The 14785-nt window shown below is 42.1% G+C and overlaps 1 protein-coding gene across 6 annotated transcripts in view; it reads right to left on the bottom strand.

Moving 5' to 3' along the window:
- ABCB1 (ATP binding cassette subfamily B member 1) overlaps positions 1-14785 on the bottom strand; it is a 50538-nt gene that overhangs the window by 33263 nt on the left and 2490 nt on the right. For 3 of the 6 annotated variants that reach the window (XM_081931489.1, XM_081931488.1, XM_081931490.1), the window contains exons 3-7: positions 12542-12596; positions 8474-8621; positions 5818-5884; positions 2932-3123; positions 702-873 (exon numbers count right to left, since the gene is read on the bottom strand). In XM_081931489.1, coding sequence (XP_081787615.1) covers positions 702-873; positions 2932-3123; positions 5818-5884; positions 8474-8621; positions 12542-12596 — 634 coding nt within the window. The remainder of the gene's footprint in view (positions 1-701; positions 874-2931; positions 3124-5817; positions 5885-8473; positions 8622-12541; positions 12597-14785) is intronic. The other 3 variants (XM_081931492.1, XM_081931491.1, XM_081931493.1) reach the window with 1 other exon arrangement.

Below are 14785 nucleotides of genomic sequence, written 5' to 3'. Positions count from 1 at the left end.
TTGTAGACGTGTACATATTGTGGGAAATGATCTAGGTCAGGCTTTTCAAAACTTGGGGTCTCCAACTGTTTTTTGACTACAACTCCCATCACCCCTAGCTAGCAGGACCAGTGGTTAGGGATGATGGAAACTGTAGTCTCAATGCAGCTGGAGAGACTCAAGTTTGGGTAACCCTGATCTAGGTCATGGGTAGAGAAACTCAGGCCTAGGGGCCAAACGTGGCCCTTCCAAGCCTCCCTATCTGGCCCTCAGAACCGTCCCCTCAGTGTCCCACCTCTCTGCAGGCCACACCCATCACTGGTCTTGCTTTGCATACCAAATGCTTTTGACTAGCTGAAATGTGGCCTTGAACTCTGACAACGCCTCTTGCTTGTCTGGACAAAGGATAGTGTGGTGCGTGAGCAGAAACTAAGGTCAACATTCACATCCATTGCTCCATCCATGTTTGCCTCTGGCCTACCCCCACTGGCATCCCTCTGAATGTTGCCCAGAAGGGAACATGGCTTCTGGGCTAACCTGATACTACGAGGAAGCAAAGAAGCTTGCCAGAAAGATAAAAGCCCTCACTGACCTTAGTTATCTCTGCTCAACACAAAAGCCATTGGAAGCAAATTTTTAGAGGTAGCCAGAGTGGTGTTTTCATGACTGAAACAATACTTATTGTGCACGGTACCCTAGCATTTCAGCAAAATTATACCCACCTTTGCCCAGATTGCAGCTGAGAGCCCCAGAACAGGACTGACCGCAAGTATTACAAGAGTCAATTTCCATCCTTTAGCAAACCCGACTATAAATCCTGTTAGAAATGTAGCTACTCCCTGGATGAGCATTGACATTTTGTCACCAATTCCTTCGTTGATCTTGGAGACATCGCTAAAAACAAATCAAGGTAAACCGATTAGGGCAAAATTTAGGTCAGGAAAACCAACAGGATGCATTTCTACAAGGCATTCCTGTTACGCTGCTACTGAATTCACAACTCAAATGCTACAAAATATTCATTTAGCCCCAGAGATACGGATGCCAATGCTACAGGTTTTCATCGAAAGTAAAAAAGTAGTAATTACTTTTATTCTGATCCCCTTCCCCTTCCTGCAAAGCCTTTCAGATCTACGTGGATATTTGACAAGAGTCATGGGACACTTTAAGGGCAGGTTTATCGCAGCATAATCTTCAATGAACTAACAATATTCTTCCACAGTTGACAGCAGTAGCATTATTAGGGACTGGCCTTCGGGACACGAGGCTGTATCCAGCATTCTGTATCTGCTAGAAGGGAAGGGCCATAACCCAGTGGTAGAATGTCGGCTTTTCAGGTGTAATCCCTGGCATCTCCAGGTAGGACTGGGAGACCCTGGAAAGCTGCTGCCTGTCAGTGTGGACAAGATTGAGCTACATGGACTCAGTATAAAGCAGCTCCCTACCTTCGTGGTGCAAAGGCCCTTGTGCTAGCGGGCAGGTGCATTTTAATGCTGCGCAACAGAGGAATCCAATGCAGCAGTTGCACTAGGAGAAACTCATTGTGCAATAGATTGCCCCGAAATGGCTGACCTGCGCTGCCAGCAGTCTCCTTTTCTGGCTCCCAGCTCTGCCCCCGGATTGGCTGATGGTGCAGGCCAGGTGGAAGCCCTGCAGCCTATGGGGACAGCCCAGGGGGAGGAGCAACAGGCAGCCAATGTAGGCGTGACCCCATGGGCCAGGGCAGCCCGCGCCTTGTCACAAAACCTGCCCATGTCAGGAATGATGAGCAGTCATTGCCAACAAAGTTACCAGCAACCAGCTTACGCACTCTCTTGCGCAACAGAATCCCACTGCCGCAAAACATTTCACCCAAGAAACAAATACACCATTAAGTGACTTTAGCTTAGTGCTATATTGGATACAACCCATTAGGTTTTTTACACTGGATCCTAAACCTCTTGCCCTTTCCCCCTTATTAATTTTTTTCCTCTCTCAATATTCCTCTCTGCTTTAATATGAACAATACAGTGGTACCTCAGGATAAGTATTTAATTCATTCCGGAGGTCCGTATTTAACCTGAAATTGTTCTTAACCTGAAGCACCACTTTAGCTAATGGGGCCTCCTGCTGCTGCCACGCCGCCAGAGCACAATTTCTGTTCTCATCCTGAAGCAAAATTCTTAACCTGAAGCACTATTTCTGGGTTAGCGGGGTCTGTAACCTGAACATATGTAACCTGAAGCGTATGTAACCTGAGGTACCACTGTACTACTTTAAGCTGAGCAATTCTACTTTAAAAACTGAACACCTAAAACCCTACCAATATACAGGAACCTCTGCTTGCTTTTGTGCTTTTATTTATTTCATAAAATTTATATTTTGCTTGTATGAAGAAAACCTCAAAGTGCTTTGCAAAAAGAAGAAAACAAGGTAATGGTTAAAAAACACACCAATTAAACATTCAGAAAATCAAAACCTGCAATAAACTAAAAACACATCAGCATTTTGGAAAACTGGGTCTAAAAAAAATGCTTTTAGTAGGCATCAAAAAAGAGTATGGTGTAGATGACTTCCTGATTTCAATAGACAGGGGCTTCCAAAGTATAGGTCGTCCAGATGCGTGACTGGTATTATGTGATACATGGTGCAGTGCCAGTTCCGCAGATTGAGTTGGTCACAACGGCATTTATAGGGTAAGGCAATCTCACAGCTAAACTGGTCACAAAGTTGTTATGGGCTTTATATACTTGGACTTCACCCGGCAGCAGATTAGAAACCAGTTGAGCACAGGTGCTATATGCTAGCAAAGTCTCACTCCAATCAGCAATTGTGCCACAGCATTCTGCACTAACTGCAGCTTCTGGAACAAGCACATTTTTTTACGCAGAGTAATCAAGCCAGTAACAGAATTAAAATGTGGTTTTCTGTTGAAGAAAATACATCAGCCATGTATTAAATAGATATACTCACTCTATAAGACGAGTATTCAATTCCCCGACATCATTTACATCGAACCATCCAATTTCTTGCCGCATGACGGCATGGAAAAAGTGTTGCCTAATTCTCTTGATCTGGCGGCCGGCTGCCAGTGTCCAGCATGCAATGTGAGCATAGGCAGCAATAAGGACACCAGCTCCTATTCCTGAGTAATAGTATGAATGTCTGAAAGCACAATGTTGCAGAGGCAAGTTCAAGAAGGGCACCCATGCAAGTCTTTATCATCACAAAATGGTCTTTGGGAAGAATCTTTTTCATTTGTGAGTATAAAATACATTCAATATGCACAGTTAAAATGGTTGTCTCAATGCTGGAGCCCATCGCGATCTAGTCCAGCATCTCCTCCTGCCCCCTGCGGCTAACTAAAGTGCCTGTGGGAATTCCACAAGCAGGACAGGGAAGTGATAGTTTTATTATTTATTATTTATTATTATTATTTTCTTATTTACATTTACTGTACATTTTCCTCCATGGTTCTCCTCCTCCCCCCATTTCCTCCCTGTGAGGTAGGTTAGGCTAAGAGATGGTGGCTGGCCCAAGGTCACCCAGTAAGCTTCGCGGCTGACTGGGAATTTGAGCCCTCGTCTCCAGCACTCTTAACCATCACACCATTCTGGCTCTCTGAAGCTGGGACTCACCACCTGGTATTCTGATATTGGAGATAACACTGTCATTCACTCACGACTAGAGCCATTGCTAACGTGATCTCCCATGAATTTCTCCAATTCCCTTTCCGTGCCATTTGAGGTTGAGTTTGCCAACTATCAGTGCGACCCAAATCATGCCTACTCAGAATTACGTCCTATTGAATTCAGTGGGGTCTACTCCCAGGTAAAGAGTTAGGATTGCAGTTTTAATCAGGACATTTTATGGTAGCAGTTTTCATAGCTTAAATGTGTGTTAATTGAAGATGTACTTCCAAGGATGGCTCCAGAAGGGGGCGAAAGGGAGTAAACCCCTCTCCAAACAAGAAGCTTGCCTCCTCTCCCCCCCCCCCCGCCCTCATGTCATTAACTGTTACTTTCCTTTCAGTGATCTTAGTTTGTTGCACTAAGAGGCAAACGAGAAGGGTGGGGAGTTGGAGGTGTAAATGATTATGAGACTTTGAAAAGCTGGTATCACTGACTACCAGTGATACCATTGTTGTTGAATTAATTATCATCATCATCATTGTTAATTAAGCTAAATAGCTTTAATTGGGTTTTGAATAAATGTACAATTAATTGTTATTATTCTGAATTTTATTGCACTATTTATTGTGCTAGTGGGTCATTATATTTTAAATAATGCTTTTTTATAGGGTAGAGTAGGGGGGCACTAGAGTTGAGTTTATGGAACCAAGTTGGGGGGGGCACCCTTTAAAACAATACCTTTGTTGCAGTGGCATAGAATAGATTGCCAGCTCCTGGGGCGGGCAGGAGGCACCAGCCCAGCCCTCACTGCCAACGCCACCAGGGCAATCCCACCCCCAAAGCAGCAAAGCAGGGCTATGTTGACCCGCTTGCCCGCCTGCACAGGGGAGCTAAAGAGGCTGATGTGGCTCTTGGTGGGCAGAGAGGAGCAATGGGCTCATGGGGGGGGGGGATTGCCTGGTTCACATTGCCTCAAGAACTTTGCTCCCGGGGCCATGGCACCCCTGTTTAGGAATACATACATAACAGGGTATAAATCCTGAAGCAGCTGAGGTGCAAGGCAGCAAGAGTTCATTGTAGTGAGATGTCCTCATTGAAAGGTGAGGTTTTGACAGAGCATGTGAAGGAAATGGCATGCCTACTTAACACGTACAGTGACAACCTTACACATTTTTCAACTCTAGTCTTTTGTGCTTGTGAAATCACTTGGGCTTTTCCTTTTTTTCTTCTATCATAGGAGACATAATTTATTGCGCTTGCAATGATAGATTGATTTCAGAAGCAAACAAGTTCAGGCTTTCATCCAGGATGCATTCTGCCCTTTGTACATACGGGCTGGGCCTTCAAGAGGCCAAAGTTCAACTATGTATACGAAATGAGTTGCATTAAGGCTTGTATTCACATTCATAATGAAAGTCACAAGGTAACTGAAAGGGAGAGGGCGAAAGGCAAAAAGGGAGAAGAAATGGGAAAGGAGAGCTTAATATGCCTTAACTGTTTTATATGTTACTCCAGCCATGTGGAAAACATCCCTGAGACAGTGCTCAACATGGGAATCATAATATATATAAATAAATATGATTACCAAACTATGTTCTGTGACCATACTGGAGTTCTCTTGGCTGGTAGCGGCATTTTTCTGCACAGGAATGTTTTCCTCCCACCATTCTGGGTGACTGAACCACACCCACGCAGGCATGGTTCTCAAGACTGCAGTACAGTCATAAAGGTCTACCAGGGATGGCCCTACCATTAGGTGGAGTGAGGCTGTTGCCTCAAGCAACAAATGCAAGGAATGGGAGCCAATGGCAGTGAGGTACTGAAAGGGGCCAGAGTTGTAAGTACCATCAGGCCTGCTCAATACTCCTTATGCTAGCCTGTTGTCCACAGGTGTGGTAGAAGGTGCTTTCTTGTTGCCAGTGTATCAATCTAGTCAACTTGTACTCATGGATCTAGCTAACTTCTATTCATGGAAAGGGGATGAAGGGCACTGCTGCCACAGACAGCAAAATATCCGAGGGTCAGTCCGATCCCTTCAAGCAACTGTTAAGATTTTTTGATACCTGTTAAACATATTCAGACCACAAGCTGACTTTCAGACTACTGCCATACTGTATCCAGGCTCACACCACCTGCCTTGTTATATTAAGGGACATCTGAGATACGGAACAAAATACCGGTATATGTAATGATCAAAATGCCTTAAAAAAATAAAATAAAAAGGTACCTTGTCATTTGCTGTTGCAGGGTTTCAGAAATATTAGGGAGAGATGCATTAACTAAAGATCCATTACCTAAATGAAAGGAAATGGGGGGGGAAAGGTTAAGTGATTATTATTAAAGATAGCACTATCACATGACCAACTCATTTTTGCTCGTTGTTTGGTGCAGCTCAGCCTATTTCCCATCCATGACAGACCATGATCAGAGCCACACTTCTCAGTCACTTTACGGTTAGGATCTCAAAACAGTTGCAAAGCCCCACTGATGTCCTTTGCTCATATCTGGGTGAATGTCTCAGGCTGCCCTCCTTTCTGGCTCTTCCCTCTTCTCCTCCTGGAAACTGATTTACTTTTTCTAGCTGAACGTGAATGTAAGGTCCTTGGGGGGGGGAGTTGAATTTGATATATCCTCTCAGTCATCATTATCACCTTAGCAGCTTCTACGGTTAATTTATCAGGAGCATTATTTCAAACACTGCACAATTTCAGCTACTGTATTTTCTAATCCCATAGTGAAGGGGCTCCTAGCCTACTTGGACACCTGGGCACATTGGGCATTCCCCCAAGTAAACTGTTATGGGCACCACAAAACAGCCATTTCACCATAGAAAAACAGGTGGCGCTCAAAACTTTCCACACCCCCAAAAAACCACCACCAACAAGCACCCCAAAACAAATCAAACAGAGAGAAAAAAAGTAAGCAACACCCCTCAACCCACCCTAATTGGAAGTGGCTGGAAATCTTAGCATTAATGGGGAGGGGTTCCTCAAACCAGCATGGTGCCCATTGTCACCACGTTAGAGACCCCAAACATAGTGAAATCCCACGGTTTCTATTCTGCAGCGCTTTTCCTTGAAACCAAGACAGCATGGTTTCCAAAGGAAGAAGCCAGCTGAGTCAAAGAACTGTAAGATCAGCTAGACAATTGATCAGCTATAAAGATAAGTGGTTTCAGGACATGGTGCAAAGGTACACGAAACAAACACCTTGCTGAAGCAAAGCAAGCCTGGGTCTGGTCAATGCCTGGATGGGGAGGCATCTAGGAACTCTATATAAGCCACCACAAGTTGCATGAGGATATAAAGGATATATATATAATATGTATACACTTATCATTACAGGAACTGATTCATAAACAAGTAGGCACTAAATAAGCAGTGGTGTGTGTGTGTAACTAAGTAATGCTGTTTTTAAAAATAAAATAAAATAAAGTAAGTTGGATTAAATGCCTTCTTTAAAAAGCACTTTGAGCTTCTGTGTTGTTCTGCATCATTTACTTGAGTTATTAGGGCCCTCTAATTCAGTCTTTGCATTTAAAATAAAATTTTAAGACACTATTCAAGATTGCAAAGCAAGAACCTTGGACAGGTCATTTTTCAATGTAATTAACAGTTAGATTTTTTTTTAAAGTTACATTTTCTAAAGGACTACAGATGAGAAAGAGAAATTAGGGTAAGTAACAAAGACGAAAATATGAGAAAAGAATACTAAATACTCCCCTAGATGCCACCTTTTCATTAAATCAGGGCAAATTATATTTCTTGTTTTCTTCAAGGGCTTTATTAACAGAATGCACACTAGTTCCATCTTCTCATTAAATCAATGCTAAAGATGCTGTGTCTTCCTTAAGAGCTTAATTAAGGGAATGACTGCTCCATCTCCCAATAAACTCTCTTATGAGTTTGATATGAATAGACTTCAATTGCAAGCTATTAGCATTTTGGCTAGATATTCTCCTTGGAGAGAGGCTTCCAGGAAAACCAATATAATTCAAAAGACTCACTATCCTAACAAAATAAGCAGTTAGCTATATTAAGAAACAGCTTTTCACACCCTAGTATGGTATAAAAGAGAACAGTTTGTGCACACTTTCAGACTGTAGATTGCAGGACTTTGGAACAGGGGCACTTCTCTTTTATTTCAAGATACTGTAAGTTGATTAAATACTTATATACAACCAAATAATAGGTTTTATTGACTACTGCAATGAATATGAGCTTAGTTTTGAAGGTGTTAGATATGTCATTCCCACGAAATAAATGGAGCATGTAGTCCAGTCTTCCATTTTAATCAGACATTTGTTTAATCAAGTTCAATTAGACTTCTAAGCAAATGTGCATCCTCAGACATGTCCTAAAAATGTACCTAATGAAGTGTAGTTGTTCAGGGCAATTGATGAGCACCTGCCTTAAGAGCTTAACTACGTACTCTTAACTATAAGTGTGATACTGTTTCTTATTTTGTGAAGTAGCCCATAGGCCATTTGCCATTTCCCCTTTCACTATGTCAAGTCAATCTTGAAGGGAAGAAAGCAGGGCAGGGAGTTTGCCTAGTCAGCAGTAAGGTTAGACCAAGCCTGATGGTGCTAGCTGGGACTGATGGAAATTTCAGTACAAAAGACACAGAGGGGACACAGTTGTCGAAGGCTGGCCTAGACAGAACCAAAGAATGAGCTGAAGCAAGAATTTTCTGTTTCTTTTTCTGGGAAGTCAGAGACCTGAGGAAGCTGTTCTGGCTTCTGTTCCTTAGCAAAATATTTATTTTCTCCCAGTTTTATATCCAAAGTTGCCACGTCAAAAAAAAAATTAATAGAAAAAACAGAAACACACATTTACTATATGAAAACTTCAAAAATGATTGCTCCCTAAGATAGCACTTACTTGTAGGGAAATATTTTGCTGCATTAACAAAGCTGTCTGTCATGTCTCCGAAAACAATCATCATGAGAGGAAGGGAGGCTCCATGAAGGGCTGCCATGACGGTGCCTAATATCATTAGCAACTTATCCAAGCAGTCAGCGTAACGAAACTGAAAACAAAAAAAATACACACACAGTGTTTTAAGTAAAGTGCATTTACAAAGCACATAAAACAAACATTTGATTGTGTCAGTATTTCACAGCTAACACAAAATCACAAGAGAAATCTACTGATTTTTTCCCCCATTCCTTCTCACTGGCATTAAATCAAGTACAGAACTGTGGCACTGTTCTACCTTGATCACTTGAGATCCTCTGATGGGGCACTCCTAGTAGTTCCCTATGCTCCTGAGGTAGCTCAAATACAAGTTTTCCTATTGGTTGTGAACAAGTACTTTGGCAAGAGGATGAACACAACTAAAAATGGCCCAATGTAGTATGGGAGCTTTGGCATTCTGCTTTGTGCAGAAGATGTGCTGTTAAGATGCTGGTGGGGTGGTTATGTCCACGTCAGAAAATATCTAAACCATCTATGCTTTCGACAAATAGGAGAGACGGGCTGCTTGCTAAAGCAGGGGCAGAGTCAGGCATTGGGGTTCCTCTCTTCCTCTTTGCAACCATCCAACGAGCCCAATATTTTGTTGGGGAAAATGTTCCTGCATTGCAGAGGGTTGAACTAGATGATCCTCGTGGTCCTTTCCAACTCTATAATTTTGTGAGTCTAAAAGCAGGGGATTCCAGTGGTCAGCAGCACCCCCTCAGCTTCCCCTATTCAGACATTCAGATGGCATGCATCAATCTGTATGCATAAATTAATGTGGATGCATTGCTGTTTACTGTATTGTTAATGAGCTAATTGTTGTTGTTTTTCTTGTGTTTTTATTATTAAAGAAAAGAATATGACCGCTCTTCAGGTTCCCTCCTCAGTCTCCTGTTCTCCAAGCTAAATCCCCAGTTTCGTCAAACTTTCTACATAGAACTAGCTTTCAACCCTGTGACCATCTTTGATGTCCTCCTCAAAACCCCTTCCAATGCATCCACACTGATTTCAAGGTGCAGAACTGAACGCAATACAGTAGTACCTTGGTTGTCAAATTCTGGAAGTCCGTTCCAAAACCAAAGCATTCCAAAACCAAGGTGTGCTTTTCCATAGAAAATACTGTAATGCAAAACGGATTAATCCGTTCCAGACTTTTAAAAACAACCCCTAAAACAGCAATTTAACATGAATTTTACTATCTAACAAGACCATTGATCCATAAAATGAAAGCAATAATCAATGTACTGTACTATAAAATAAATAAGACAGTATTGTAGATGATGAAAATTATCATTCACACAGTCACTAAAACAAATTAACCGAAAAAGCCTCAAAAACAAAAATGCAAAATAAATAGCAAAAACAAAAACACCAAACTTAATCCGTTCTGGAAGTCCATTTGACTTCCAAAATGTTTGAAAACCAAAGCGCAAGGCATTCACTGATTGGTGCAAGCACCCTGGAAACAATAACTGACAGTCGCACCGGACATCTGGCTTCCAAAAAAGTTCGAAAACCGGAACACTTCGGGTTTTCGGTGTTTGGGAACCAAGGCGTTTGAGAACGAAAGCATTTGAGAACCAAGGTACCGCTGTACTCGCGAAATAGGTCTGGCAAATAGTTGACTCAGTAGTTTGTTGGTGTTTGTGCTGCCTGATCTGACAAGCGAACATCGCATAAATTTAATAACTGCAATTGCCAAACTGCACTCTACTCGTAACATAGTTGTGGGATTTAATTTTGGGAGGCTGAAGAATCTTGAGCTGTTGATTTGCACCAGTTTAACAAATCAGTCTCTGGCATCAGGAAATGGGATGGGATAAAAACGAAGGTTTCCAGTACTATAGAGAGTTGAACAAATGCACATTTCTATGCAAATGAAATGTTGTTCTTTAGGGTTGATGTTTCCTAACATAAGCACCCTATGGATAGCAATCAGTCATACTTATGTCCTTACTCACCTAATATACATTTAATATTTGACACAATAACCTAGTGCAAATATTATGCAGGCATTCACTACCATATCCTTGCCTCTCCATGTAAACTATTTCTTTCTTCTGATAGCATTACATCATCAAGACTAACTATGCTGTGTACACATTCTTGTTTACTCTGCATATAGTGTGCTCCCACAGCCGCTTTCGGAAGCGGTGTACACATAAGGTTATTCACAACCAATATCACTCCTGTTGTTTCTAATAGAAATAATGCGATTTGATGTGTTTCCCCCCAAATGAGCTTCAATCCTAATTGAGAAAAAGAACAGCCTTGCTGTGTTTTAAGCATGCAATGTGCACACAACCTTAATTTAACCATGAAGGCTTACCCTAATTAGTGTTTAACGGACTCTGCAGATCCTGGTTAAAGCTAACCATAGTTAACACTAGTTACAGATAGGTAGCTGTGTTGGTCTGCCATAGTCAAAACAAAAAAAATTCCTTCCAGTAGCACCTTAAAGACCAACTAAGTCAGTTCTTGGTATGAGCTTTCGTGTGCATGCACACTTCTTCAGATACACTGAAACAGAAGTTTCCAGACCCTTCTATATAGTGAGAAGGTGGGGAGGGGTATTACTCAGAAGGGTGGTGGGAATGGGTGATTGGCAGATAGCTGTGATGAGCCTGTTGACGACTCTTAACGACTGCAATAGGTCTTACAGGAAAAAGCAAGGGGTGAAAAGGTGAAAAATGGCTTTGTCATGTATAATGAGATAAGAATCCAAGGTCTTTGTTCAGACCAGGTTTCTCCATGGTTTTAAGTTTGGTGATAAGTTGCAATTCAGCAGCTTCTCTTTCCAGTCTATTTCTGAAATTCCTTTGTAGTAAAACAGCTACTTTGAGATCTTGTATAGAATATCCTGGGAGATTGAAGTGTTCTCCTACTGATTTCTCTGTCTTGTGATTCCTGATGTCCGATTTATGTCCGTTTATTCTTTGGCGTAAGGTCTGGCCTGTTTGTCCAATATAGAGAGCTGAAGGACACTGTTGGCATTTGATGGCATACACAATGTTAGACGATGAGCAATTAAATAGTCCCGAGATGGTATGTGTTATGTTGTTGGGGCCAGTAATGGTGTTGTCCGGGTGTATGTGGCAGCAAAGTTGGCATCTGGGTTTATTGCAGGCTCTGGTGCCAGTGTCCGTGTTAGGTCTGGTTGTAGTATTATTGTGGGTTAGGAGTTGTTTAAGACTGGGTGGCTGTCTGTAGGCAATGAAAGGTCTTCCTCCCAGAGCTTGAGAAAGAGAACTGTCATTGTCCAGGAGAGGTTGTAGATCTCTGATGATGCGTTGTACTGTTTTAACTTGGGAGCTGTATGTGATGACTAGAGGTGTTCTGTTATTTTCTTTTTTGGGTCTGTCTTGCAGCAAGTTCTCTCTGGGTATCAGTCTGGCTCTGTTGATCTGTTGTCTAACTTCATCTGTTGGGTATTTTAGTTCTAAAAAGGTTTGCTGTAGATCTCTTAGGTGAGAGTCTCTGTCTGTAGAATTGGAACAGATGCGGCTGTAACGTAGTGCCTGGCTATATACAATGGACTGTTTGGTATGTTTGGGATGGTAGCTAGAGGCATGTAGATATGTTTGTCGGTCAGTTGGTTTACGGTATAAGGTGGTGTCTATGTGCCCATCCTGTATTTTTATAGTAGTGTCCAAAAAATGTATTTCTTGCATAGATTGATTCATTGTTAGGTTGATTGTGGGGGGAAAATCATTGAATTTCTGGTGGAAGGTGTTCAGGGTCTGTTGACCATGTGTCCAGATGATAAAAATATCGTCAATAGTTAACACTATTCAAGATGTTACACTGCACCACATAATTAATGCTGATAAGAGAATAAGGGGTGAAATTTGCACTTGAGGAAAAAAGAGGTGAGAGTCTACAGTTGATGTCTTATCTATAAAAAGATCACCAGTGCTACATCTGCAATGGGCCTGTAGAAGTGTGCATCGATTGAATTACAGTACAATATACACATGGAACAGAGCTTACCATTGTAAATGGGCTGACCTTCTTAGGTTTCTCTTTGCTTGGCTTTTCTTTACTGCTGAACAAATAATAAATAGCTTTGTGAGATTTCAGAGAAGGACCAAGTTTAACCGTTAACAATAAACAAAAACAAAATTTACCCTTGAAGGCATAAAATAAAAGCAAATTGCATTTGTTCTTGTGTGATGCATTTTGCAGCTATTTCTAAAGCCCCTTTTAAAATGTGTGTGCATGTAACATCTCTTAAGTCAGTCTCATATCACCACAAAATTATGGTCAGACACCAGTAAGAGCAGGCATTAAAATACAAAATCTAAAATCCCTTTCTGCTCCTCAGAATTGGCAGCTCTGTAATTTTCGGTTGACATAGGATTTCAAACTAGCACAGCAGGGCCGGCAACATTATACTAGGGTTGTGTATTCTCAGAGGGATTTAAGGCTTTCCCCAATTGAAACAGGTATCCATCAAAGCATCTGAACTGAATAGGTCTGCTCCTGAATCCTGGGATTGCACCAGAGCTTCTGAGATTTCAGAGGGCTCAGAGGACCATGTTATCGGTTTATTTGCATGTCATCGGTTTATTTGCATGTCATTTCTGCACAACATTTCCCCCCAAATTGGCTCATAACATATCAAATGAACAGCAGTGGCAAGTCAAAAATTATACATTACAAGCATTCTACAAGGCATTCAACAAATATTTGCCCTAGTTAGTTTATACCAGGCTTCCTCAACCTCGGCCCTTCAGATGTTTTGAGACTACAATTCCCATCTTCCCTGACCACTGCTCCTGCTAGCTAGGGATCATGGGAGTTGTAGACCAACAACATCTGGAGGGCTGAGGTTGAGGAGGCCTGGTTTATAAATTTTAGATAGCAGCCATATATCTCACTAGCACACACACCCTGCCCCCGATAATCTCATCTCTCAGTTTAGTTCTCATCTCTCATTTCTCCACTTCTCATCTGTGTTTTTCTTTTAGGCTGAACTTTACATATTTATATTATCGTATGTGTTTACAGCATCTGTTTTGCTATTTCAAACAAATCACGGTTTCCCATTATAGCTGTACGCAGAGGACAGCATGGTTTGTCCAAACCACAATGATTTAAACCAGGATTTGAAACCACAGTTTTGATCCTGGATTGCTATATTCTTATGTAACCTATTCAGACATAACAGGACCCCGAAATGTATTCCAAAGAGCAAAAGGAAGCTTTAAACATCTTCTCCTCAGGCACAAAGGGGAAGGGAGAGCATGTGAGCCTCACTTGCTTGTCATAATTCTGAACCAGAGTTGTTTAGAATTATGAGCACATCCATGGCATATGCTTCAAGCAGTCTTATACCGCTTTAGCAGGCATGACTTCACCCAAAGTACCCAGTAATTTGTTAAGGGTACTAAGAGTTGTTAAGAGACCCCTTTAAGCTCCCATGACTCTTTGAGGGATGCCAAGACTGGTAAAGGGGTGAAGATCAAACCTATCCATTCTGAAGGAAATCAGCCCTGAGTGCTCACTGGAAGGACAGATCCTGAAGCTGAGGCTCCAATACTTTGGCCACCTCATGAGAAGAGAAGACTCCCTGGAAAAGACCCTGATGTTGGGAAAGGTGGAGGGCACAAGGAGAAGGGGACGACAGAGGACGAGATGGTTGGATAGTGTTCTCAAAGCTACCAGCATGAGTTTGACCAAACTGCGGGAGGCAGTGGAAGACAGGAGTGCCTGGCGTGCTCTGGTCCATGGGGTCATGAAGAGTCGGACACGACTAAACGACTAAACAACAATTATAAATGTATAGTGTGTATGTGACTATTTATGAACTGATCCAAACACATCTTATCAGTTTCCCCTGCATTTGATATAGAGAGATAGAAAAGAAAATGTGTGTGTGAGGAGGGATCAGAGAGGCCTCCTTTCTAGCATATTGAGGTGTTGATGGTCCAGCCCTACTGGAATCAACAAAGCAGGGAGACCATGCTGAAGATACCAGGTCACTCAGCCTTGCAAAGGATAAGGTGGGTCTCAAGGGGCTTTGGGTGTGGATTCCAGCCTGGAGAAAGGGAAATGAAGGGGAATATGTGAGTGAGTGGAACTGAGGAGGAATAAGCAGAGGCCCTGGAAGTAAACAGGGTGGGGAAAGGAGGGAAATTAACAGCAGCTGAGAGCAAGATGCTGACTGTGATAGGAATAAGGGGAAACAGCATCACCTGTGGTAAATTCAGAGGTTACAGCTGGAAAAAAGGA

Source organism: Podarcis melisellensis (genome assembly GCF_964234715.1).
Source record: "Podarcis melisellensis genome assembly, chromosome: 12".
In the NCBI taxonomy this organism is placed as follows: Eukaryota; Metazoa; Chordata; class Lepidosauria; order Squamata; family Lacertidae; genus Podarcis; species Podarcis melisellensis.
Note: the sequence above shows the minus strand (reverse complement) of the source record. Positions and strands in the feature narration are given on the sequence as shown.